Raw genomic sequence first — 23,743 nt, 5'->3', positions numbered from 1 at the left:
CACTATTACTAATTAACCTTTCCAGCTTCGCATCATCCGCAAACAACTGAATATCTCCCTGCAATCCACTGACAATGTCACTGATATAAAGGTTAAACAATATAGGTCCCAGCACTGAGCCCTGTGGGGCCCCACTTGCAACCTTCTGCCTTCTTGAAACTGCCCCACCACCATACACAACTCTCTGATACCTATCAGACAGCCAATCCTGAATCCAGTTGACCAACCTGACATCCAGACCCATGTGCTGCAAGTTAAATATCAGATAGGACCTCCTAGATGAGTCTTTGAATCCATGGGGTCTTGGGGATGATAATAATAATAATAATATATGCTTCTTTGCTTTTTGCTCTGATGCAATTCTAACCAGTCAGAACCAGTTTTTCTAAAATTTTGTATTTATTATACCTTTAATGAAATCAAGAGCCAAAAGGCTTCAATTCGGCGATGTAAAAATTATTTAAATTAAGGTTTACTACGAGTTGAGTGAGATTAACACCTTTAATACGAGTTGTGTTTGCTTACACTTGGACTCGCCGCACTTTTATATTTATATTTTTTTATATTTTTATAGTTTGCTATATTTGGCATGAAACTCTTTAATTTCTACTTTTATTTAAATAATTTTTACATTGTCAAATTGAAGCCTTTTGGCTCTTTATTTCATTTATTTATTCATGCACCTCTTTAACAACTCGTACTGTAAAGTATCAAAGCTATTATCACTACAATTTTGGTATTTATTTGTCTTCCTACTCACTGATGAGACCTCAATAAAGGTTGAAACTGGTCTGGGTAGTGACCTATCTCCCTTAATGTAAAACAACATACATGTCCTAGGGGATGAGTTTTACATTAGGGTTAATACAAAGAATAGTAATCCTAGCTTTATCCACCTTTACTACGAGTTGCCCGGTATTGTACTACCCAGGTGTTTGCTTATGCTTGGACTCGCTGAACTTTTATAGCTTGCTATATTCGGCATGGAACTCTTTGATTTCTACCTTTATTTAAATAATTTTTACATCGTCAAATTGAAGCCTTTTGGCTCTTTATTTCATTTATTTATTTGTGCACCTCTTTAACAACTCATACTGTAAAGTATCAAAGCTGTTATCACTACAATCTTGGTATTTATTTGTCTTCCTACTCACTGATGAGACCTCAATAAAGGTTGAAACTAGTCTGGGTGGTGACCTATCTCCCTTAATGTAGAACAACATACATGTCCTAGGGGATGAGTTTTACATTAGGGTTAATACAAAGAATAGTAATCCTAGCTTTATCCACCTTTACTATGAGTTGCCCAGTATTGTACTACCCAGGTGTTTGCTTATGCTTGGACTCGCCGAACTTTTATAGCTTGCTATATTCGGCATGAAACTCTTTGATTTCTATCTTAGAGTTTCTTATTCGGCTTTGAAATAATGTAGGATTAAATAACCCCTTAATTTAAATAAATATTATACCTTTGTTTTTTAAAAGAGATTCTTTGTGAACATATCCTTCAGATGCATGACCACAAAGAATCTCTTTTAAAAAACAAAGGTATAATATCTGTTTAAATATTATACCTTTGTTTAAATATGGGTAAAAATGTTTTGCCTTTATATTTATAGTTGTTATTTAACATTTCAGTATATTAAGATGTTTGTGTTTCACAAATTTCTAGGACTTAATGAACCTTTATAAGAGTTTATTTATCTGAAGTTGAGTCGGCCATTCTCATATGGAAGTGCACTGATTTTCTTCCCCAGAAGTTTGGCTCATCTGGCACAGGCAGGTTGGCCAGACAAAGCCTTATAGCTTCAGCTGTCATTCCAAACAACAGCAACAACAACAATGACTTTGAGTGATAGTTATTTCTATTTTTACATCACTACTTAAAAATAAAATAATAATAATAATCCACAGTAGGGTTGGAGTAAATTTGAGAAATAAATAAATCCATAAGATGTTGGTATGTAATGTTTAGTAGTTGAATATTTTTTTTTTCTTGTCTAAACTAAATTACGAAATCGTTATTATTAGACCTAGTAACCGGCAGAGAAAAAAAAAAAAAAATGGCGGCGGCATTGTCATTCCATGATTTGAATGTAGATTTCAGTCGTTTCGTTAAGTGTGAGGTCTGTTATATGTATTCCTTCGATTACATAAATGATTTGTGGATGTTTAGTGCGGATGGAAGAAGGGTGTGTGCGAAGTGTGACCTGAACGAAGAACTAATGAATGCGAATATGAAATCGATGACAGAAAGTGCTAGTGCCGATTGTGTCGCGATTGCACGTTTGAAAGAAAAGGATGGTGAGAAAGAGAAGCGAAAAAATGTTCAAAAATCAGGAAAAAAGAAAAAGAGCGATTTGACAACCATAACGGATGTTAAAAGGGATGAAAGTGAGGTGGAAAGAAACGAAATTGAGAGAACGAATGAAAGTAGAACTTGCGTAATGCAGAAATCGCAAGTAAAAAAAAATCGAAAGAATAAATGATGGCGAAAGTTCGATGCATGTTGGACCGAAAGCACTGAAACAAAGAAAGATGAATGACAGTAAAAGTGAGAAGAATGATAGCGAAAGTTGGACGCATGTTAGTCCGAAAGTACGGAAACAAAGAAAGATAAATGAGAGTGAAAGTGAGAAGAATGATACTGAAAGTTGGACGTATGTTGGACTGAAAGTACGGAAACAAAGAAGGATGAATGAGAGGGAATGTGAGAAGAGGGGGTCGAGAGTTAGAAAGTTAGAAAGATTTAATGATAGAGAGAATGTGTCGCGAGGTTCGGAAAGTGAATTAGATTGGATGAGGCAAGAAATGAAATGGATGTGGAATGAAATTAAGAGAATTCAGGTCAAAACTATTAAAATAAATCATGATGGCATGAAAGAGTTAACGAAAGATGAGCGAGTGGCGTTGTATGGCGACTCCATTATTAAAGGTGTGCTAGAGGATAAAATGCACAAGGTATGTTTTCCAGGCGGTAAAATAAGTAGAGTGATTGAGGCATTGGATATGAGGCGGGAGCGAGCAAAAGAGTTAATTGTTTTAATTGGTACAAATGATTTGAGACAGAACAAAGAGCATGTCAAAATGAATGTCAAGAGACTGCTTGGAAAGATAAAAGAGAATAGTGTGACAGGAAGGGTGGTCAGTGTGTTGCCTAGGTATGATTGTGGTGAAATGAGGCGGAGAGCAAGGATTATGAATGGTATTCTGGCTGAAATGTGTGAGGAGATGGGAGTACAGTTTGTTAATGTATGGAATGAGTTTGAGGGACGAAGTGAGCTGTATGGGAGCGATGGACTGCATGTGAGTGGTTATGGTGTGAGTCGCTTAGAGAGACTGCTGCTGGAAGGTAGAGAAGTGAATAGAGAAAATGAATCAGATCGAGAGGGGAGTGATGTGGAAGAGCAGGAGAGTAAGACAGGAGAGATTGAAGAAGTGGAAATGAATGGAGAGATGAGTGGTATGAGTATAGAAAATGAGAGAATGGGTGTGCAAGAGGAGCAGGGAAACGGGGTGGCCCAGGGTGGACAGGGATACACAGCGTGAGAAAGGTGGATGCTTCAAGAGGAGGTGAGAGCATGTGTAGGCAGGAAAGTAATGGGATGACCAGGGATCAAGAGGAAACAGATGTTGTTGCAAAGGGTTCTAAAATGAAGAGGCAGAAAGAGAAATGGCCCCAGTCCAGCATGGAGAGAGCACATCGAGTGAATGATATCAGTGGAACTAGCTGTAGATCCAGAAATGAGTTGTTGTGTTTGTATACCAATGCTAGAAGCATAAGAAACAAGGCGGATGAAATGGTTGCACTAATTGTGTCTGTGTACCCAGAGATTGTTGGAATAAGTGAGACATGGTTAGATGAGGACGACATCCTGACAGGAATAGAGATGGAAGGGTATGATGTATTTCGTGAGGATAGAAGGGATAAAAAGGGAGGGGGAGTGCTATTGATGATAGAGAAAGAGTTATGTCCATACAAGGTAGAGATGCAAGAGGGAAATAGGGCCAGTGGTTTTGAGGCAGTATGGTGTGAGATAGAGGTGAATGGAATCAAATACTTGGTGGGATGTTGTTATAGACCTGGTAATGTGGATGGTGGTGATAGTGAAATGTTAGTCAAATAAGCCAAGCAAATAAGAAAAGGGTGATCATTATGGGTGATTTTAATTATGGCAATACAGACTGGAATGAAGAGATAGCGACTGGAAGTAAAGAAAATGAGTTTCTTGAGTTTTTGAGGGATAACTACCTCAGACAGTATGTAACAGAGGGCACACGAGGATTAAGGGTCTTGGATTTGGTCATCTCATCGGAGGATGTAATTATAAATGAGGTGTCAAATCATCCACCAATTGGTGAAAGTGACCATGAGGTGATTACCTGGGTGGTTGCCAGCAGTGCAAGGACCCCTGTGAAAAAAGGGTATATGTGGAATTACAAGGGGGGTGATTATGAAGAGCTCGGGAGACGGCTTGCAGATGTAGCGTGGAGTGAGGAGTTACCTGGAAAAGAGATCAATGCAGCTTGGGGGATTTTCAAAAACTATTTAGTAGATGCAATGTCTAAATGTATACCACGGGTGAGAAGGTTAAATAAGGTAGGTATGAGATGGATGAATAAAGAGATTAAGCATGCAATACAGAAAAAAAAGGCATTGTGGAGACAGCATAAGAGAAGTGGAAGTAACCAATTTCATGAGGTCTACAAAGACCAGGCAAGGAGGGTGACTTGGTTGGTGAGAGTAGCTAAAGAGAGGTATGAACAGCAGTTAGCTAATGAAGCAAAAAGAATCCTAGGGAGTTCTTTCGATATGTAGCCAGCAAAAGAAAGAATGATTATGGAAGGATGACATTGATTGGAAGAAATGGTATAAAGACAGCTGTTGCAGAATGTGTTGTGGAGATACTTAATGAGCAATTCATAAAGATCTTTCAATCTTGTGAATGTGACTTCATGGGGAGATTAAGAGCAGTTGATGATGGGGAGGAGAGACTGACTGTAAGTGAGCAAGAGGTGTTTGGGGAGTTGAGTAAACTAGATGTAAATAAGGCTGTGGGACTTGATAATATATCACCACGTATTCTGAAGGAGTGTGCCAGAGAGTTGACACCTGCCTTGACATATTTTTTTAATACGAGTCTTGCACTTGGTCAAGTCCCTAAAGAGTGGAAGGAGGGCAAGATTGTGCCACTTCATAAAGGCGGTGATCGAACTCAAGCGTCAAACTATAGGCCTATCTGTGTGTCAGGTGTTGTGGTTAAGTTGTTGGAGAAGCTTGTGAGAACTAGGATCCAGAGTTGGGTTGACAACAATGGTATAATCTTTGATGGACAGCATGGATTTGCTAAAGGGAGGTCATATTTTAGTAATCTACTTACTTATTACAATAAAGTGACTGCTTCCTTGGACAGAGGAGAAGGATACACAGTAATATACTTGGATTTCGCAAAAGCTTTTGATAGAGTACCTCATGATAAGTTGACAGTCAAACTAGAGCAGATGGGGTTGGATATTAGATTAGTGCATTGGATTGGAGACTGGCTATCTGATAGGTATCAACAAGTTGTGTATGGGGGTGCAATATCCAGGAAAAGGAAAGTCACTAGTGGAGTGCCTCAGGGGTCTGTTTTAGGGCCATTACTATTTAACTTATATATTAATGATATTGGTGAAGATTTGGATGGAGATATTCAGTTGTTTGCAGATGATGCAAAGTTGGGACGAACCATAAAGAATAGTGAAGATGTTGTGGCCTTGCAAGAAGACTTGAATAAATTGAGTGATTGGGCAAGCAAATGGGGATGTGAGTTCAATGTTGCAAAATGTAAGGTTTTAAAATTTGGAAAACAAAGATGGGATGCAGAATTTATGCTTGGTGAGAATATATTGTTGGAAGTAGAGGAAATAAGAGATCTGGGGGTGATAGTGGATAAGGATCTAAAATTTAGGGGACACATCGCCAAAATTGTGAAGACAACACAAAGACTTCTGGGAATGATGCGGAGGACACTGACATGTAGAAGTAGGGAGATACTTGTTCCAATGTATAAGGCTTTGATTAGGCCACACTTGGACTATTGTGCCCAGATTTGGTCACCGGGTTTTCAGAAGGATGAAGAGATGTTGGAAAGGGTCCAAAGGCGACTGACTAAGGTAGTTTCTAACCTCTGGAATGTTGAGTATGAGGAAAGATTGAAAAGATGTAATTTGCAGAGTCTCGTGGAGAGAAGGAAGAGGGGAGATATGATAGAGACCTACAAGTTGGTAAGGGGTTGTTATAGGATCAATGGTGGAGAAGTTCTACAGAGAATAGTGGGAGATCAGGGGAGAACTAGAGGTCATCCCTGGAAACTGTATAAGGAGGGTGTGAGTAAGGGAGTGAGAGGCAGGTTTTTTTCGTGCAGAGTTGTGAGTGATTGGAATGCCTTGCTTGAGAGCGTGGTGTCTGCAAGTAGTTTGAATGTGTTTAAGACACGGTATGATGAGATGTGTGTGTAAGATAAAAGGACCTCCTAGATGAGTCTTTGACTCCATGAGGTCTTGTTTAATAATAACAATAATAATAATATATGTTTTCATAATAATTTGTCTGTTTTGTTAGAAGGGGAAACAAACCAAAACAAAATGTCTCTCTCTCTCTTTCTAAGACTGATTTATCATTGCTGATTGAGGAGTCATATATGAACTCTAAATTGCTACAACAAATGTCAGAAAAACAGACACCAGAAACAATAAAAGTGGCTCAATTCTCATCAGGTCCTCAGTTATTAAGTTAAAGCTTTTTGTGGTTAGCAAATGCTTCATAGGCTAATAGATGCCTCAGGGCTCATAGTTTGACAACACCGTACAAGACTGTGTTATGTATTCTATAGGAAAAAGATTATCTTTATGGCATTAATATGTATATATATATATATATATATATATATATATATATATATATGTATATATATATATATATATGTATATATATATATATATATATATATATATATATATATATATATATATATATGACTACTACTATTAACTCGGAGGTGGGATATGTTCATTTTAATATAAACTGGCTGAAAATCCGAGAATTATAACAAATTGAGATTTATTTGAAAATGCAACATGTTTCGTCAAGATTGACTTCATCAGGCATTAAGAACATAGAAAGCTATTAAAAGACACTGAAAAAAAGATTGAGACACTCTAAAGCTATACAATTATAAAGCTATAATATCCGAGTGTAAATTACAGTTATTATGAACTTGAACTATAGTCCGTGTTAAAGTTCTATTGTTGTACACTGGTGCATGTTAGGAACGACGCGATCTCCAGTATCTGATAGCTGAAAGAGTCAGGCAAATTATAGCTGAGATTATTGTTTATATGAAGAGGGTCCAAGGTGATTTCTTTTGACTCGACAATGTCACATTCTACCTCATCGTGGCAAATGTGTAGGTTTGAAGTTGTTGTCCAATTTACTTCATGTTGGTGGCTTTCGTTGTTCGTGTTTATTGAAAACAGGACATGGCCTGATAGGGCAGTAGCTCTGGTTCTCTTGTAAGCAATGTCTCTCTGGTGTTCCTCGAGATGTAGGAGGATAGATTTCTCTGCTTGGCCATAGTAAGGTTTTCCACACTCACATGTGACTTTGTATACACCTGGGAAACCTTCTTCTTATATTAAAAACTCAACAGATTTTTTCTCTAAAATCAAGGACTTAAAACTCAAATCTTCTGACATCATGGTGAGCTTTGACATGGTAGCACTCTTTACCAACATTCCGACACAAGAAGTTCTCCATACTTTAAAGAACAAGATTTCAAATAAAATGTTCTCTCTACTATCTCACTGTGTAAACTCTGGCTATTTTGAATTCGAAGGTAAACTTTATAAACAGGTCAAAGGATTAGCTATGGGAAGCCCCCTCTCTCCTATATTAGCCAACATTTTTTTCAAGGATTTTGAACAAAAGGCAATCTCCTCTTTTAGTTTAAAACCAAGAATTTGGCTTAGACATGTGGACAATATATTCCTTATATGGGAACATGGTATTGAGAATCTTCACAGGTTTCTCAACCACTCAAACAACCTCCATCAGGATATCAAATTGACCATGGAGATTGAAGAAAATAGTTCCCTCTGTTTCCTAGATGTTAAACTCACCAAGATGCCTGAATCAATAAAAGTCTCTATATTTAGAAAGCCAACACACACTGACAGATATTTGCATGCATCCTCACATCACCATCCAGTGCAAAAGTTGGGTATTATATCAACTCTTGCGAATCATGCAAGATCTGTACTTCAGATGAAGAAAAACTAAAAAAAGAACTACAACATCTTAAATGGACCTTTAAAAGTGATGGCTACTCTTTAAAAAGTATCAACAAACAATTATCCCACTGTCATTGTAGCAACGTAAAGACACAGGACAATTCCAAAGGTTATATCTCCTTGCCATATATCAGCACACTATCCAAAAAACTGAGTAGAATCTTAAAGAAATTTAACATACAAATATGCTTCTCGACTCTTCCAAAAATAAGATCAAGTTTCAGCAACTACAAACAATCTCACAACCTTCTACAATTCCCAGGTGTATACAAAGTCACATGTGATGAGTGCGGAAACCTTACTATGGCCAAGCAGAGAAATAAATCCTCCTACGTCTCAAGGAACACTAGAGAGACATTGCTTACAAGAGAACCAGAGCTACTGCCCTATCAGGCCATGTCCTGTTTTCAATAAACACGAACAACAAAAGCCGCCAACATGAAGTAAATTGGACAACAACTTCAAACCTACACATTTGCCATGATGAGGTAGAATGCCGCATTGTCGAGTCAAAAGAAATCACCTTGGACCCCTCTTTATATGAACAATAATCTCAGCTATAATTTGCCTAACTCTTTCAGCTCTACTATCAGATACTGCAGATTGCGTGGTTCCACACACGCACAAGTGTACAACAATAGAACTTTAACACGGACTATAGTTCAAGTTCATAATAACTGTAATTTATACTCAAATATCATAGCTTTATAATTGTATAGCTTTAGAGTGTCTCAATGTTTTTTCAGTGTCTTTTAATAGCTTTCTATGTTCTTAATGCCTGATGAAGTCAATCTCAACGAAACATGTTGCGTTTTCAAATAAATCTCAATTTGTTATAATTCTCGGATTTTTAGTCAGTTTATATTAAAATGAATATATATATATATATATATATGTGTGTGTGTATATTTTTTTTTTCAGAGTCTGGGTGTGGTACTTTATGTGCTAGTCTGTGGTGCTTTGCCATTTGATGGGAGTTCACTTCAGGTGTTACGAGAACGAGTTCTTTCTGGTCGCTTTCGAATACCATTTTTCATGTCTTCAGGTTTGTAAAAAATATTAAAAAGAGTGTTAATTAATTCTAAAAGATTTTGGCAATATTCATCTATTTTGATTTTTTTCACTACAGTTGATTAAAAAGTAGGTTTATTTTTATCTGTCATATTGAGTAAAGCACAGACAGTTTATTTAACCCTCTCATGCATAAGGGCCTCATATGAGGACACATATATTTTCCCTCATAATAATTATTCATTCATAATTTAGTGCTACTATATGCATGTAGTCCTCATCTGGTGGAGACCAAAGTGTTCTTAGAAACCACACCAGATGGCAGGAGTTTCAACAGAGTTACAGGAATACCAATCTCTCTTCAGTGCATGGTGATATCAAGGAGGAGGTGAAAAGCTGCTGTTTTGTTTATTTAAATTTGGTGATTTTGAGTCTTTTGGAAAGGTTAGTATGGTTTTATATATTGTTATACCTTGTAGATGACGTGTGAATATATAATTTGTTCATGTTTATTACCATATTCATAAAGCGAACTTGAAAACAACCTGTCCTCACATGAGGACAATATGTTTGATGACAACGTAATCTACAATCTATCTATGCAGCAAATAGTTTGAGGTTAGAAAGCTCTTGTACAATATTTTTATAATTTTATTTATTTTATTTTTGCAAACATAAATGAATAGTAAGTGTGTTAATTGGCATTATCATCTCTTTTACAGGTGGATAACCAAAAGCCAGGTCCATCAGGCATAAAAAATGGCCTATTACCACAAGAGACTTACTGAAGAGGAGATTGAAAAACTGTTGGAGGAATCTGAAGATGGTTTGGAGCTGAGTGATTCTGATGATGATGAACCTATAATAACAGCAGCCATAAAATGATCCTACAGAGAGTGACAGTTCAAATGAAGACAGTGATGTTCGGCATCCTTCCCCTGTTGGTCAGACTCACAATGTTCAGAGTCCAGCTACTGTGCTGTTGCTCATATGCCATTGCAGAGACAACCAGTGTGGTTTAGTGAGAAAGATAATCCCTTTGCTGATACTGAACCACAGTTTAGAGGAAAAACACCAAGTAAATATTCACAGAGAGAGAGCCCTATAGATTATTTTTCACAGCTGTTTCCAGATGAATTGATGGATGAAATTGTGAAACAAACTAATCTGTATGCATGCCGTAAAGGCAAAGATAATTTAGCACTTACTGTGACTGAACTCAAAATTTACATTGGAATTGTACTTGTCACGACATACATAAAATACTCATGTGTAAGGCAGTACTGGTCTTCTGAACATGGACTGTGCATGGATATTATAGCTGATGCTATGTCAATGAACAGATGGGAGGACATAAGGCAATATTTGCATTTTGTTGATTCAGGCACAATACCTACCAACAATAAAGACAAAGCAATATGTATAAGACCAGTGCTGCAAAAGTTTCATGAAACATTCCGTGCTGCTGTAAGTCCAGAAGAATTTCAGAGTGTAGATAAGATGATGATTCTATTCAAGGGATGTTCACAAATCAAACAATACTTACCTAAGAAACCAAAAAAAGGGGTTTCAAAATGTGGGCGAGGGCAGGCATTTCAGGCTATGTATATTGTTTTGATCTTTATGTAGGTGCAGATCCTGGAAGACAAAATTCAGACTTATTCAGTGCAAGTGAAAATGTAGTACTTAGTCCTTGTCATGATCTTGCTGGTAAGAACTTCCAGGTATACGCAGACAGCTTCTTCACGAGCATCCCCCTAATTAAGAAACTAAAGGAAGATGATATTTATTATGTGGGTACATGAAGAAGAAATCAACTTCAAGGTGCTGACAAGAAACTGAAAAATGAAAAGGATTTGCAGAAGATTAGACAAGGATATATGTCAGTTACGACTTCCTCTGGTGGCATTACTGTCACTAGATGGATTGATAACTCTATAGCACATGTGGTATCTAGCTACTTAGGAAAGGAGCCTCAGTGTATGTCAGAGGTTCAGCTGTAAAGAAAAAAAGTATGTTGGAATTCCACTACCTCACAGCATAGCTGTTTATAACAGACATATGGATGGAGTGGAACTTATGGACTCTTGTGGCTTTGTATCGAAATGATACCAGGAACAAATGATGGTATATGAGAATTTTTTCACCGTATGTTGAACGTACTTCTAATGCACGGATCATTTGGAAATGGGAAGAAAAAGAAAAATTGGATTTGTTGGAATTCAAATCAAGAGTGGCAACTGCTTTGATATATCAAGGTTTAGCTAGTACAAAGAAACGAGGATGCCCTTCAATTCAGACACCACCAGCGCTAAAGAAACACAAAACTCACTCTGCGCCACAAGCGAAATGTTTTGACGGCAGTGGACACTTCCCAAAGAAGACAACAGGTGCTAATGCCAATCATTGCAGAGATGTACACTGCAAGAGTAAAACAAGATACATCTGTGGTAGATGTGAGGTTCCAATCCGTCCGGAATGTTTTCAGTCTTTCCATAGAAAATGAGGCAAAGAGAATAAGACTGTTCTTGATTTACATAGCTCTACTGCAAATTCTAATTGTTCTGCTTTTTTGTATGTACTAAGTAATCCAAATTTTGATCATTCATGCAGTGTTTCAGCAAAATATAAATTGTTTATAATCTGTTTGTCATACTTGTAATGTCTTTCAATGAAAACAATTCCTTAGACTAAGTAGTCATTTCCATAGAAATATGTCTGTAGTTTGTTGCCATTAGTGCATGATGCCCTCAGATGAGGACATCATTTTTTAAATTAAACAGGACACAAATATTTTCAAAAATTAATGAATTCATGGTAATACTGTAAGATTAAATAGTACTTGGTATCTTGCCTGTATCATGCCTTTATAATTTTTTTTATAAATGAATATAAAAATTCATGCATGAGAGGGTTAATTTTTAATAACTTAGAAGCTGTCCATGCTTTCTTCAGTATGACAGATAAGCATATTTAATATTAACACCAGTAAAAGAAATAAACACTATTCATTATTATGCCAGCTTAAAGTTATTTAATGACCATTGTGATTGATAGACCTTCCATGATGAGTTTTTGAGTTCATGTAGATGATGGTGATGATGATAATAATAATAATAATAACAATAATATCCTGTTTAATTACACATGCTGATATCCCATCAATCCCTATTGCTGAATTCTTATTCAGTTTCTACAACAGCTCTAATACCTCGTCCTCATATACCTGAGTTTCTTTATCCAGTGAAGAGGTAGCAGCGAGCTCAATATCATGTACACCAGGTTGATAGTTTAACAAAATGGGCACACAATCTCTTCTGCATCTGTAACCCTCATGCCATCTGCATTTAGAAGTGTTATTCTTTCTTCATTCTTTCTTTTACTTGTAGCACATCAATAGAATTCTTGTGGGTTGTCTTTAGCACACAGAGCCAGTTTCTTTTCACTCAGACTTTGCTTTCCATACAACATTCGTGACTATTCTAGCTTGCTGCTTATAATTTTCATAATGAACATCATCCTTATGCACATGGTATTTCTTCCACATCATCCTTTTCTTACGAATCTTTTGCTTAATAAGATTAAATGGGGTAGGAGTCAAATGAATTTGACTCCAACCCTATCTATTCTTCGAATTCTCTGGACACATTTTGATATTGCATCATTTAAGTATTGTTTAAATGCTTTCCATGCAGTGTTGATATTTTATCATCCAGTAACCGATCTCATTCCACTGAATTATATTAAAATTATTGCAGTATTATTAATAATATAAAATAAAATTAATTATGTTTGCCAAGAGGAACAATAGAAAGTGTGGCTATGGCAGTTAAGAGAGGTGAAAGGGTGGATGAGATCATTGTGATGGTGGGAACAAATGACTTGAGTGGTGATGTAAATAGGGCAGCGAGAGATATGAGATTCTTGCTTGAGGCTGTATGAAAGAAGACACAGAGAGGAAAGATTGTGTGTGTGTGTGTGTGTGTGTGTGTTGCCTAGGTATGATAATGTCGAGCTGAGCAGAAGAGCAGTGATATTGAATGGCATAATAGCGAGACTGTGTCAGAAGAGAGGATTCAAATATGTGGATGCTTGGAGTGTGTTTGAGAGCAGAGAGGAATTGTATGCGAGAGACCACCTGCCTTTGAATGAAGAAGGACATAGGAGGTATCTGGAGAGATTGTTGTTCTGAACGAGTCAGTGTGTCCCAGTGTGGATAGTAGCAGGGGTGGCCTCTTGTGGGAATGGGTACTTGGGAGAAGGGGGACGACATCAGGTAACGCTGAGCCCAGTGGAGTCTAGAGGGGATAATGCTGGGTATAGATGGAAACAATGGCATTTTTATGCTTTATACTAATGCCAGGAGTATCCGGAATAAGGGAGAGGAATTGGTGGCACTGATAGCATCAGCCTGTCCAAAGATTATTGAGATCACAGAGACGTGGTTGACAGAAAAGGATATAATAACAGGAATAGAAGTTGCTGGATACAGCATTTTTCAGCAGGATAGGAAGGGAAAGCGTGGTGGTGGAGTACTGCTTATGATAAGTGACGACCTATGTCCTCTAAGAGTGGAGGCTTTAGAAGGCTGTGACACTAATGATTTTGAAAGCATATGGTGTGAGGTGGAGGTGGGCATGACAGGATATTTAGTGGGACGTTGCTGCAGACCAAGGAGCACAAAGCAGTGGGAACCAGAAGATGTTGAGACAGTTGAGCGTGGTAAGTGCAAAAGGAACGATTGTTACGGGAGAGTTTAACTACAGCAGTATAGATTGGGGAAAGAAAGATGCATGTAGCAATAAGAGAATGGAATTTCTAGAATTCTTCAGGAACAAATGTCTTCATTTGTTCCTCAAGCAACATGTAACATTGGGAACAAGAGGTTCAAGATTTTTGGATTTGGTTATGGCATCAGAAGAGCTGATAATAACTGAGATGACATCTCTCCCACCAGTTGGAGAGAGTGACCATATCGTTTTGACTTGGAAAATGAATAGACATACAGGAGTATCAAAGACGCAGGAACGTATGTGGAATTATAAAGCAGGTGATTATAATAGTCTTAGACTTCAACTTGGGGAAGTTTCGTGGAGGGAGGAATTGGAAGGCCGGGATATCATTAGTGCTTGGGAAATTGTGAAGGAATATTTGTTAGCAGCAATGGTAAGCTGTATTCCACGAGTGAAGAAGAGGACACAATTTGGAGTAAAGTGGATGAAAACAATATTAAACAGGAATTGCATGCGAAAAATAGGCTATGGAAGAGATATAAGGAGACAGGTGAAGAGAAGATGCATGAAAAATATAAGACACAGGCCAGAAGAGTGACTAATATGGTAAGGAAAGCGAAACTGAAATATGAGAAAAGATTGGCCCTTAGATCAAAGGAAAATCCTAGGGAATTTTTTAGCTATGTTGCCAGCAGGAGGAAAAATGACTGTGGAAGAATGACATTGTGGGATAAAAATGGGAATGGAGTGACTGATGCAGAGGACATAGTGGAATTGTTCAATGAAAACTTTATTGGAGTATTTCATCTTGGTGGAGTCAATTTGAATACTAGAGGGATAGAGCAGGTTTAGAGGTGCAGGAGGAGAGAGTGTGTTTCACATGCTGAGTACTCTGGATGTTAGTAAAGCTGTGGGACTGGATGGTATTTCACCATGAGTTTTGAGTGAATGTGCTAAGGAACTGACAGTGCCCTTGACCTGGCTTTTCAATGAAAGTTTGGTTGCGGGAAAGGTGCCCATGGAATGGAAAGAAGGTAAGATAGTGCCATTGCATAAGAGCGGTAGCAGACTGGAAGTGTCTAATTATAGGCCAGTTTGTGTGTCATCAGTAGTTAGTAAGATCTTGGAGAAAGTAGTGAGGGACCATATACAGCATTGGGCAGATGAGAGTAATGTTATCAGTGAGAGTCAACATGGATTTGTGAAGTGGTTCTAGTTTTACCAATATGCTAGCCTTTTATGATAATGTTTCAAGAGCATTAGATGATGGAAAGGCATATACTGCCATTTTCCTAGACTTAGCAAAGGCATTTGACAGGATGCCACATGATAAGCTGATATGCAAATCGCAGCACATGAGTCTGGATGTCAGATTGATCAACTGGATTCAGGATTGGCTGTCCGATAGGTATCAGAGAGTTGTGTATGGTGGAGCAATATTAAAGAGGCAGAAGTTTACAAGTGGGGTCCCAGATTGCTCAGTACTGGGACCTATATTGCCTATATTGTTTAACCTTTATATCAATGACATTGTCCATGGATTGCAAGGGGATATTCGGTTGTTTGCGGATGATGGGAAGCTGGGAAGGATTATTAGTAATAGTGCAGAAGTGGTAGCCCTGCAGGAGGATTTGAATAAGCTAGATAGATGGGCAAATGAATGGGGCTATCGGTTTAATGCAGCAAAATGTAAGGTCTTGAGGTTTGGGACACATCAATGGAATGATGCAAAATCTATGGAAGGAGGTAAACTGGATGAAGTAGGAGAGACAAGAGATCTGGGTTTGATGATTGATAGAAACTTGAAATTTAGGAGACATATTGCAAAGGTAGTGGACATAATGCAGAGGATTGCCTCAATAATGAGGATGACACTGACCTGCAGAGATAAAATGGTTATCGTTCCATTGTATAAGACTCTCATCAGACCACACTTAGACAATTGCTCCCAGATCTGGTTACCAGGATTTGAAGGGGATAAATTAACTGTGGAAAGGGTACAAAGGCAGATAACAAAGATGGTTTGTTATCTGCCTTTGGGCAGATAACAAACCATCTTACCTCCTTCCATAGATTTTGCATTATCGGGACTGTACAATGTTAGTTATGAGGATCGGCTGAAGGAATGTGGACTGCAGAGTTTGGTGGCTAGAAGAAGGAGGGGTGATATGAATGAGACTTTTAAACTGCTGAGAGGTGGTTACAGGGTTGACACTGGAGAGTTCTTTCGCTTGGTTGAACAGCGGGAGGAGTCTTGACAAGGGGGCCATCCCTGGAAGTTACGAAAGGAAACTGTGAGAAAGAGGGTGAGGAGTGGTTTCTTTGCATGGATGGTGGTTGAAGCATGGAATGCATTGCCTGATGGAGTGGTGAGAGCAAGAACGGTCAATGCATTTAAAGAGTGGTATGATAGACTTTGTGTTTTCTAGGAGGGACCTCCCTCGATAAGTCTTGATAGACTTGTGTTTCTTAGAAAAGACCTCCCAGTTGAATATTTTGACTCCATGGAGGCCTCAATAATAATAATGATAATATTTGCTGTTTCATCTGGGAGACAGTTTTTACTTTCCACTTGTTTTACTTCCCACACTTTTAAATAAAAGTAAACGTGATCTGAAACTAAACTATAAATCATCTGTCTATCCACTTGCAAGATGCATAGTTGTTTTCAGATATATTATGTATAATATAATTTTATCAATTAAGAAATCGAGTCTTAAAACATCAGCATAACTACTAACTTATTATTATAATTATTACAGTATATGAGTATTGCCATGAAGGCAGAAAACTCATTGCAGGAGGCCCACACTAACTTTATAAAAATAGTACATATCATGTCTCTCCTTATACTCATTCACTGTGAGGGCACTCACAACTAATTCTGACAATCTATTCTACTCATTCTCCGCTTTCCAAGCAAGAAGTATAGTCCACACACACACACACATCCCCTGAGTAACCACACTCATGCACAACTTCCAGCAGTGTCCACTAGTTATCTCACTATTTGTCATATATGAAAAAATTTCCATTGTGTTATAGATCCATTTCACAGCTTCCTAGTTTCTATTATGTCCCCTCTTTTCTGCATATCAACTAAACTTTCCAACCCACACACCTTCAACCTATCCTCATAAGGTGCATTCCGCAGACCTGTCATTAGCTTGGTTGATTACTCATCTCTGAATTTTCTCCACCACCTTCTAATCACCAAGAAATCCAGGTGATACAAGTTGCATACATATTTTTTTCCAAGATATTATATATAACTTAATTTTACCCATTAAGAAATTGAACTTCAAAAATCATTACATTAGTGGTGGTTGTGGGGACAAATGATTTAAGTGTACATAAGGAGAATGTAAGGGCAAATATCAGGAAGATATTGAGAAGTATTTTCACGAATTGTCAAATTTTGTTAAGGAAAATTGGTCAACCATTGCCAAAAACAGAGAAAGGTGGAAAGAACTGGAGGAGGCCTTCATCCAGCAGTAGACAGAAATGGCTGAAAAGAAGAAGAAGATTGAGAAGTATGAAAGATAACAGTGAAATATGAAAGATAATAAAGAGACAGAAAATGGCTGAAAAGAAGAAGAAGATTGAGAAGTATGAAAGATAACAGCGTAGTGGTGAAAGGTTGTCAGTGTATTGCCAAGGTATGGCAATAATTAGTTAAGACAGCCAGCCAGAAGAATGTTGACTGGTATGCTAGTGGAGCTGTGTGAGGAGTAGGGAGTGCAGTTTGTGGATGTGCACTAACCTGGTTGTCTGAGTGGTTAGCGTATCTGCTCTCCAGCCAAAATGCTGTAGGTTCGAATCCCGCTGTGGGCATGGATGTTTGTGATTGTCTGTGAAAATACTTGTGGTGGTGGTCGACGGTAAATGGCATTGGTGTAGATGATGAGAGTAGTTGCAGTTCATTGTAGTTGGTGGACTCAGTGGTGGTGTCAGAGAATTGTGGGGTTGGTGCCCTCCCTTGATGAATCGTTCGACTCCCTGGAGGTGTCATGTAATAATAATAATAATATGTTTGAGGAAAAAAAGAAATTATACAGGTGTGATGGGTTGCATCTGAATGGCTTTGGAGTGTGTCCACTGGAGAAACTGGTGCTAGATGGAAGTGCAGTGTGTGTGTGTGTGTGTGTGTGTGTGTGTGTGTGTGTGTGTGATGCAAGCAAGAGAAGAAATGAGAGATCAAGAGAGTGGTATTGAAGAGACAGAAGTACTTGGCAGTGGAAACAGTAGTAATGTGAGAGAAGAAGAGAGAATGGAAATGCAAGAGGAACAGGGAAGCCTGGGTGGACTCGGAGATAATGGGTGAGTGGATGTTGGAAGTAACAGTGAAGGTATGTATGGAGATGATCAGTATGGTAATGGAATATATTGTGATGTGAGTGGGGAAGTTGAGACTAAGTGGATATATGTGGTAAGTGGCAATAAAAGTGATTTGGTGTGGTGGGGAAATCACAATCAACAAGAGGCTTGGATAAGACTATTTATAGACCTGAAAATGAACTGCAGTGTTTGTTTACAAATCTCAGAAGAATCAGAAACAAGGGAGATGAAATGATTTCACTGATTGCATTTATTTGTCCCAAAATTGTTGGAATAAGTGTGAAAAACATTGTTGAATGAAGATGATATCCAAAAATGAATAAAAATAGATTCTCGTGGAAAGGCTTAGATGTTGGTTATGCATTTTCACTATATTATTTCAGGAAATTACAACGTACTAGGATATACATTAAAATAAATTTTAATATATTTCTATATTTCGGCAACGTCACGCTGCCATTTTCAAGAACTTAGGTACAAGATACGTGCACGCAGGCACAGCAAAACAATAAATGAGCAAGAAGTATGAAGCTATTATTTCTCCTAAAGTCCTGATGGTACCCTCTAGCGGGCAATGTTGGTATTCTTGGGTGATTGGGCTGAAGGTCTTCTAATGTAGGTTTTACAAAACTGTTGATTGAATAACTGTTGTAATACTTCATATTACAACAGTTATTCAATTTAGTCAGGGAATCCTGCAGACTTATAGCAGATTTATTTAGAAGTATAACATTATTTATAACATATAAGTATAACATAGTATAACATATTATTTAGAAGTATAATATTTTTTATTATTATTATAATTATTACCCCAAGACATCATGGAGTCAAAGAATCATTTGGGAGATCCTTTTATCACACACACACATCTCATCATACCGTGTCTTAAACACACTCAAACTCCTTGTAGACACCACACTCTCAGGTAAGGTATTCCAATCATTTACAACTCTGCACGAAAAAAACCTGTCTCTCACTCCCCTACTCACACCCTCTTTATACAGTTTCCAGGAATGACCTCTGGTTCTCCCCGGATCTCCCACTATTCTCTGTAGAACTTCTCCACCATTGATCCTATCCTATAACAACCCCTTACCAACTTGTAGGTCTCTATCATATCTCCCCTCTACTTCCTGTCTACCAGACTTTTTGTTTCCTGGATATCACTCCCCCATACACAACTTGTTGATACCTATCAGATAGCCAGTCTCCAATCCAATCCACTAATCTAATATCCAACCCCATTTGCTTTATTATTATTATTATTATTTAGGCCTCCATGGAGTCAAAAGACTCATCGTGGGAGATCCTTCCTAAGAACATAAAGTCCCCCCCCCCCCCCTAAGAAACACATAGTCTATCATAACACTCTTTAAACTCATTGACCGTTCTCGCTCCCACCGCTCCATCAGGCAGTGCATTCCACGGTTCAACCACCCTCCACACAAAGAAACCACTCCTTACCCTCTTGCTCACAGTTTCCTTTCGTAACTTCCAGGGATGGCCTCTTGTCATCACTCCTTCCCGCTGTTCAACCAAGCGAAAGAACTCCCAGTGTCAACCCTGTAACCACCTCTCAACAGTTTAAAAGTCTCAATGATATCACCTCTCCTTCTTCTATCCACCAAACTCTGCAGTCCACATTCCCTCAGCCGATTCTCTTTAGTTTGACTATCAGTTTATCATGAGGTACTCTATCAAAAGCCTTTATGAACTCCAAGGATATTACTGTGTATCCTTCTCCTCTGTCCAAGGAAGCAGTCACTTTATTGTAATAAGTAAGTAGATTACTAAAACATGACCTCCCGTTAGCAAATCCATGCTGTCCATCAAAGATAATACCATTGTTTTCAACCCAACTCTGGATCCTAGCTCTCACAAGCTTCTCCAACAACTTAACCACAACACCTGACACACAGATAGGGCTATAGTTTGATGCTTGAGTTCGATTACCTCCTTTATGAAGTGGCACAGTCTTGCCCTCCTTCCACTCCTTAGGAACTTGACCAAGTGCAAGACTCGTATTAAAAAAATATGTCAAGGCAGGTGTCAACTTCCTGGCACATTCCTTCAGAATACATGGTGATATATTATCAAGTCCTACAGCCTTATTTACATCTAGTTTACTCAACTCCCCAAACACCTCTCCTCCCCATCATCAACTGCTCTCAATCTCTCCATGAAGTCACATTCTGAAGATTGAAAGATCTTTATGAACTGCTCATTAACTATCTCCACTACACATTCTGTAACAGCTGTCTCTATACCATTTTTTCCAATCAATGTCATCCTTCCATAATCATGCTTTCTTTTGATGGCTACATATCGAAAGAACTCTCTAGGATTCTTTTTGGCTTCATTAGCTAACTGCTGTTCATACCTCTCTTTAGCTACTCTCACAATTTAGAAGAGACTCGACCGACTCTTGCACTCGGTCAAGACCCTAAGGAATGAAAGGAGGGCAAGATTTCTCACAAGCTTCTCTTACAACTTAACCACAACACCTGACACACAGATAGGCCTATAGGTGGTGATTGAAATCAAGCATCAAACTATAGGCCTATCTTTGTGTGAGGTGTTGTGGTTAAGTTGTAGGAGAAGCTTGTGAGAACTAGGATCCAGAGTTGGGTTGACAACAATGGTATTATCTTTGATGGACAGCATGGATTTCCTAAAGGGAGGTCATGTTTTAGTAATCTACTTACTTATTACAATAAAGTAACTGCTTCCTTGGAGAGAGGAGAAGGATACACAGTAATATACTTGGATTTTGCAAAGGATTTTGAACAGTACCTCATTATAAATTGATAGTCAAACTAGAGCAGATGGGGTTGGATATTAGATTAGTGCATTGGAGTGGAGACTGCTCATCCGATAGGTATCAACAAGTTGTGTATTGGGGGAGCGATATCCAGGAAAAGGAAATTCACTGGGTGGAGTGCCTCAGGGGTCTGTTTTAGGGACATTACTGTTTAACTTGTATATTAATGATATAGGTGAAGATTTGGATGGAGATATTCAGTTGTTTGCAGATGATGCAAAGTTGGGACGAACCATGAAGAGTAGTGAAGATGTTGTGGCCTTACAAGAAGACTTGAATAAATTGAGTGATTGGACACGGAAATGGGGATGTGAGTTCAATGTTGCAAAATGTAAGATTTTAAAATTTGGAAAACAAAGATGGGATGCAGAATTTATGCTTGGTGAGAATATATTGTTGGAAGTAGAGGAAATAAGAGATCTTGGGGTGATAGTGGATAAGGATCTAAAATTTAGGGGACACATTGCCAAAATTGTGAAGACAACACAAAGACTTCTGGGAAGGATGCGGAGGACACTGACGTGTAGAAGTAGAGAGATTCTTGTTCCATTGTATAAGGCTTTGATTATGCGACACATGGACTATTGTGCTCAGATTTGGTCACCTGGTTTTCAGAAGGATGAAGAGATGTTGGAAAGGGTCCAAAGGCGACTGACTAAGGTAGTTTCTGACCTCTGGAATGTCGAGTATGAGTAAAGATTGAAAAGATGCAACTTGCAGAGTCTGGTGGACAGGAGGAAGAGTAGAGATATGATAGAGACCTACAAGTTATTAAGGGGTTGTTATAGGATCAATGCTGGAGAGGTTCTACAAAAAATAGTGGGAGATCAAGGAGAACCAGAGGTCATCCCTGGAAACTGTATAAAGAGGGTGTGAGTAGTTGAGTGGGAGGCAGGTTTCTTTCATGCAGAGTTGTGAATGATTGGAATGCCTTGCCTGAGAGTGTGGTGTCTGCAAGGAGTTTGAATTTGAATGTGTTCAAGGCACGGTATGATGAGCTGTATGATAGGCGTATACACGGTATGATAAAAGGATCTCCCAGATGAGTCTTTGACTCCATGAGGTCTTGGGGTAATAATAATAATAATAATAATAATAATAATAATAATAGCAGCATCTGCATAAAGCAAAGAGCTGAGATTAACACCTCCAATTTTGATATCAGGTTTAATACAACTTTCTTTCATAATGTGATCCATATAGATAATGAATAAGAGAAGGGATAATGTACATACTTGTCTGACACCAGATTTAACAGTAAACCATTTTCCTGTACTTCCTTCAATTCTAACTTTGACTTACAACTCAAATAAAGACTAAGTATTGCTTGATATAATGCCCCCATTAACACCATATAACTGTAGTTTGGAATAGCTTTTTTCTTGGCACCTTGCCATATGCCTTTTTCAGATCTGCAAAACTTCAATACAGATCTTTGTTATATTCCCATGATTTCTCAACTATCTGTCGTAAAGTGAAAATCTGATCCTGGCAGCCTCTATTTGTCCTGAATCCAGCTTGTTCTTCACCAAGCTTCTCTTCCACAATCCTTCTCAACCGTTTCTCAAGTGTACTTGAATATATCTTACCACGGACACTCAGTAATGAAATGCCTCTGTAACAACATTCAGTTTTGTTTCCCTTTTTATATATGGGTACTATGAGAGCTCTACTGCAATCATCTGGAATTCACCCCTCTGTCCAGGCCTTCTGAACTATACAGTGCAGACATTGTACGACTTTTATACCTCCATACTTGAGCATTTTTGGACAAATATCATCTACTGCTGCTGTCTTTCCACATTTCTGATTTTTGATGGCTTTTTCTACTTCAAGTATGGTTATGTATTCCTGACTGCATGCCTGGTCAGTAATTTTTACCACTGTGCTGTCATCACTGTTTGTTTCATTTAGCAGATTTTCAAAGTAATTACTCCATGCTTCAAGGATATCTTTTTCTCCTGTTTTCATGTCACCTTTATCATCTCTAATTCCTTTTACAGCACTCTTTCGTCCCTTTCTGAGCTTCTTCAACAACTTCCAGAATATCTTGCCACATCTTGATATTTATTTTCTATGTTCTTGCCAAAGTCCTCCCATGACTTTTGTTTAGCCAGTTTTACACAGTGTTTATCTTTCTTACATTTGTCTCTATATTTTCGAAGCGCACAAGCTGACTTATTTGCCAGGAACGTTTGATATTCTTTCTTCTTTTCCTTCACTGCCTCTTTAACTTCCTCTGTCCGCCATGGAGTTCTGATTTTTCTATCCTTGCACACAACCTCACCATGCCTCTCTGGCTGAATCAATCAGTGTTTTCTTCAGGGCTTGCTACTGAATCTCCAAGGTTTGGTTCCAGCTCTCAAACTCTTTAATTTTTTTTTTCAATAATATTTGTGTATTTTAGTCTACAGTTCACATCTGAGAGCTGCTCATCTTTTATTCTTTTAAAACTTTCTTACATGTTCTTCTTTTCGATATGAAATTCAATTTTATCCTGCTCGAG

The 23,743-nt window shown here is 38.1% G+C and overlaps 1 protein-coding gene across 2 annotated transcripts in view; it reads left to right on the top strand.

Annotated features, from left to right (window-relative positions):
• Positions 1-23,743, top strand: part of LOC150109293 (serine/threonine-protein kinase SIK2-like) — a 279,608-nt gene that overhangs the window by 175,852 nt on the left and 80,013 nt on the right. For both annotated transcript variants that reach the window (XM_090407035.1, XM_090407043.1), the window contains one exon: positions 9,253-9,376. In XM_090407035.1, coding sequence (XP_090263161.1) covers positions 9,253-9,376 — 124 coding nt within the window. The remainder of the gene's footprint in view (positions 1-9,252; positions 9,377-23,743) is intronic.

Source organism: Typopeltis vanoorti, chromosome 2, assembly GCF_054136105.1.
Source record: "Typopeltis vanoorti isolate ZY-2024b chromosome 2, IOZ_Tvanoo_1.0, whole genome shotgun sequence".
Lineage (NCBI taxonomy): Eukaryota > Metazoa > Arthropoda > Arachnida > Uropygi > Thelyphonidae > Typopeltis > Typopeltis vanoorti.
This window is presented reverse-complemented; position numbering and strand designations above follow the sequence as displayed.